The 3,463-nt window shown below is 34.1% G+C and overlaps 1 protein-coding gene across 1 annotated transcript; it reads left to right on the plus strand.

The window, feature by feature from the left end:
• The first annotated feature begins 1,162 nt into the window (after window positions 1-1,162).
• GJE1 (gap junction protein epsilon 1) lies at window positions 1,163-2,983 on the plus strand. The gene is made up of 3 exons (XM_039221760.1): window positions 1,163-1,201; window positions 1,876-2,058; window positions 2,588-2,983. The coding sequence occupies exons 1-3, from the start codon at window positions 1,163-1,165 to the stop codon at window positions 2,981-2,983; spliced, it is 618 nt and encodes a 205-aa protein (XP_039077691.1).
• Window positions 2,984-3,463: the final 480 nt, after the last annotated feature.

A 3,463-nucleotide genomic window follows, 5' to 3' on the forward strand; every position in this document is an offset into this window, starting at 1 on the left:
AAACCTAGAATTCTTTTTCTGAACAAGATGAGAATATATGCCAATTTCTCTCATGCAACAGCTCTGAGGGATCATTACATTGTCCGTGTTTATTTTTCTCTATCCGCTACAACACTGATTCAACAAAGCCACTGCCCTTGCACATTGGCTACAGTTGTACATGTTATATGGTTTCTTCTCCACTTGCTGAGGAGAGCAATGCAACTGTCTAGACTTACACTCTTGCAGATCACAAACAAACCAAATATGAGAAATATGATTCACCATTGGCTGTATGGAAGTATCAGTGGGTGGAAGATATTATACAGATATATCAGTTGGAAGGCATCCCCTTGTCTGTTTTGGCCTCTGCTGATCTCAGCACCCATAATAATGTCTAGCAGATGACGTGTCTATTGAAGGACAAAAAAAGGAAGGCATTATTGATCACATAATTGTGCGAGATCATGGTTTTATCTTGGTTGGCAGGAAACTATCTTTTTACTTAGAATAGAGATCTAACTACAGATTTTTTATGTCGTGGTTAAGCATTTGACAAAAAGAGAAACAAAGCAACATCAGTAATATTCGATGCTGTAATATCTATCATAATCTGTGTTACAATTTCTTAAAAGTCCCAGGAATTAGTTCTATTCCATAAAGGTAAACAAGAAAGAAAGAAACAGGAATATTTTCCATGTGCTTATCTTTTCAGATACACCTAAATGGGGGGGGGGGGGGGGGAATCACTTGACATTTTGGGAAAAACTCTAAGCTTAAGAGTCCACTGACTTACATGTAGGCAGTTCTCAGGTAACTGAGAGGCACTGAGTGTTGAGAGCCTTTGTCAGTCTGGGCTCCTGCTTTGCTGGCACTCCCATCTGGCTGGCTGGCTGTGCTGACAGTGTAAGTCAAGGGATTATTAGGTTGAACACATGCCCTCAGCTTTTCTTTGTTTTTGTTTTGTTTTGGGACAGAGATAGGAAAGTTGACTGGGGCCCCAGAGATCTATGAAAAAAAAAAAAAAAAGACAGAACAGGAGGAGGGGAGAGAAATTTGCAGTGATAAGTGTTTTCTGCTGTAAGAGTCATGAGAGAATATGAGTTTGGCTCTGGCAGGAGCAAAGTGTCAATGTGGGTCAAGAATTAACCCACAGGGATGCCAGGATAACAACTCCTGAGACATGTCTCTAAATTACATCAAAAACTTCTATGAAGGATGTGTAAGTATTATGCAAACAAACAAACAAAAAACAATTGTTTTAGTCTTGTCTTGTACTTTAACCTGATTTGCGTAAGTGTTGATCAATAAGAACCTCTACATGTGTGGAGAATAATATACATATTAGCTATATACTTCAAAATATGCTGAATTTAAAACTATATTTGGGAAATGCTTTTAGCTATTAGTGTTTTAAAGTAGCGCACTCTCTTTCAATTCGATAATTAAGAAGTAGAAAATAAGCTGTAATGACAATTAAATAAACATCATTTGGTTGTTAAGATAGTGTGCATACCAATGAGTTTAATGTTAGATTTGTTATCTAATATTCTAAAAGAGGTCCCAGATATTCTAACATTCTCTTGACTTTATTGCAGAAGGATTAGAGAGGCGAGGATACTCATTAAATTCAGAGTTTTTTAAATATTTCCAAACTTATACATTTGATTAGCAACATGTCCTTGATTGTTGCATTTCATATTTTCAGAGTGAAAAGTGCTGGGCAATCTTTTAATGCAGAATACACATTGGGATTAATGATGTCTAAAGTTATACCTTGCTTCAAAAATTCATGAACCTTAAATATTATAAAATGTGATCATGAAAGCATCCTTTAAAATGTACTTCTTTAATGTTTGTTTTCAAAATATTTTTTTCTCCTAAAATCATTAACAGGTGAAGCCTCCAACCGTGATCGGCCAATTCCACACCCTATTCTTTGGATCAATAAGAATGTTCTTCCTTGGAGTGTTAGGCTTTGCGGTCTATGGGAATGAGGCTTTGCACTTCAGTTGCGACCCAGACAAAAGAGAAATAAACCTCTTCTGTTACAATCAGTTCAGGCCAATCACTCCACAAGTAAGTTTTTCTGTGTGTACATACACTTTCCTCTACACCAGATAAAAATTGGTTTCTTTTTAAATGTAAAATTATGTCATAATAAGATGAAGAATATCCTAACAAGCATTGTTTGTAGAATTATTACTTTTTCTCTAACTCGCTGTATATTTCAGGTACATTAATTTGAGTTGGTCAAGTGTTCCTCCCATCTCCAGAATTCTGTTATCTATTGATGTTAGAATTATACTCGATGCCTGTAATTAGAAAATGGAAATTGGGTAGTACTAAAATAAAGTAGTTCATTATAATTAATCATTGGTAGATACGACAGCAAAATATAACAATTTTTTTAGTAATTTTTCCTTTAAAATGTTAAAGATCTCAGTAATTAAACATATGCAACATTACTATCTTCCTTATACTATTTTTATTGCTTGTAAGACTTATGAAACATAATTAAGTTTGCTTCTGTTGAGAGACAGTCTCTTTAGTGTGTTTTTGGTAACACATGGATTGATTTGACTATGATGTTTCTGACACACTTTAGGTGTTCTGGGCGTTACAATTAGTGATTGTCCTGGTTCCTGGAGCTATTTTCCATCTTTATGCTGCGTGTAAAAGCATCAATCAAGAATGCATTCTTCAGAAGCCTATCTACACTGTGATTTATATCCTCTCTGTTTTGTTGAGAATTAGTCTAGAGGTGATAGCATTTTGGCTTCAGATTCACCTCTTTGGTTTCCTAGTTAAACCTCTCTACTTGTGTGATGCTGGATCTTTTGGAGAAAAATTTACTATTATAAAATGCATGGTGCCAGAACACTTTGAGAAGACCATCTTTCTCATTGCAATGTATACATTTACTGTAATTACAGTAGTATTATGTGTTGCTGAAATTTTTGAAATCATATTTAGAAGATTCTGCTTTCTAATCAGGCAATGACTGAAAGGTTGACTACCTATCGACATGCCACAATTCTTTATCAATCATGTTCCTTTCATTTCATCTTATTCAATGAATATCTCAATTTCATACATAAATATCTATTCTCTAAACTTACCTCAGTGTGTCTACACTTTATGTCTAATATAAAATATAATACTAAGCTCTAAGGCAAGTATTCTTGAACAAACATTTCATTGTATTTTAATTTTGTTATATATTAGAAAATATATACAGACCTAATGTTAATTCTTTTTAAAATAGACCTTGTATAGAGTTCTCACACATATAACATCTTAATCACAGTATTTCGTGGCCAGAGAAACTTTTATTATCTATTTCACACAGAGTGGAAAATTGAGTTTCAAGACAGTTAATATGTATGGCTAAAGTCATACAACCACATTAGAATTAAGATCTCCTAAATATAAAGGCTGAACTCTTTTGGTTAAACTTTGACATAATTATATTTGCGTTCAT

The sequence above is a fragment of the Hyaena hyaena genome, unplaced genomic scaffold, assembly GCF_003009895.1.
Source record: "Hyaena hyaena isolate Hyena2069 unplaced genomic scaffold, ASM300989v1 scaffold_1008, whole genome shotgun sequence".
In the NCBI taxonomy this organism is placed as follows: Eukaryota; Metazoa; Chordata; class Mammalia; order Carnivora; family Hyaenidae; genus Hyaena; species Hyaena hyaena.

Excerpts from the sequence above, each read along its gene's own strand:
- GJE1 (XM_039221760.1), top strand. The coding sequence starts at position 1,163 with ATGTCTCTAAATTACATCAAAAACTTCTATGAAGGATGT. Across the intron at positions 1,202-1,875 it reads AAAACTTCTATGAAGGATGT|GTGAAGCCTCCAACCGTGAT; the intron begins GTAAGTATTATG and ends AATCATTAACAG. Across the intron at positions 2,059-2,587 it reads TCAGGCCAATCACTCCACAA|GTGTTCTGGGCGTTACAATT; the intron begins GTAAGTTTTTCT and ends GACACACTTTAG.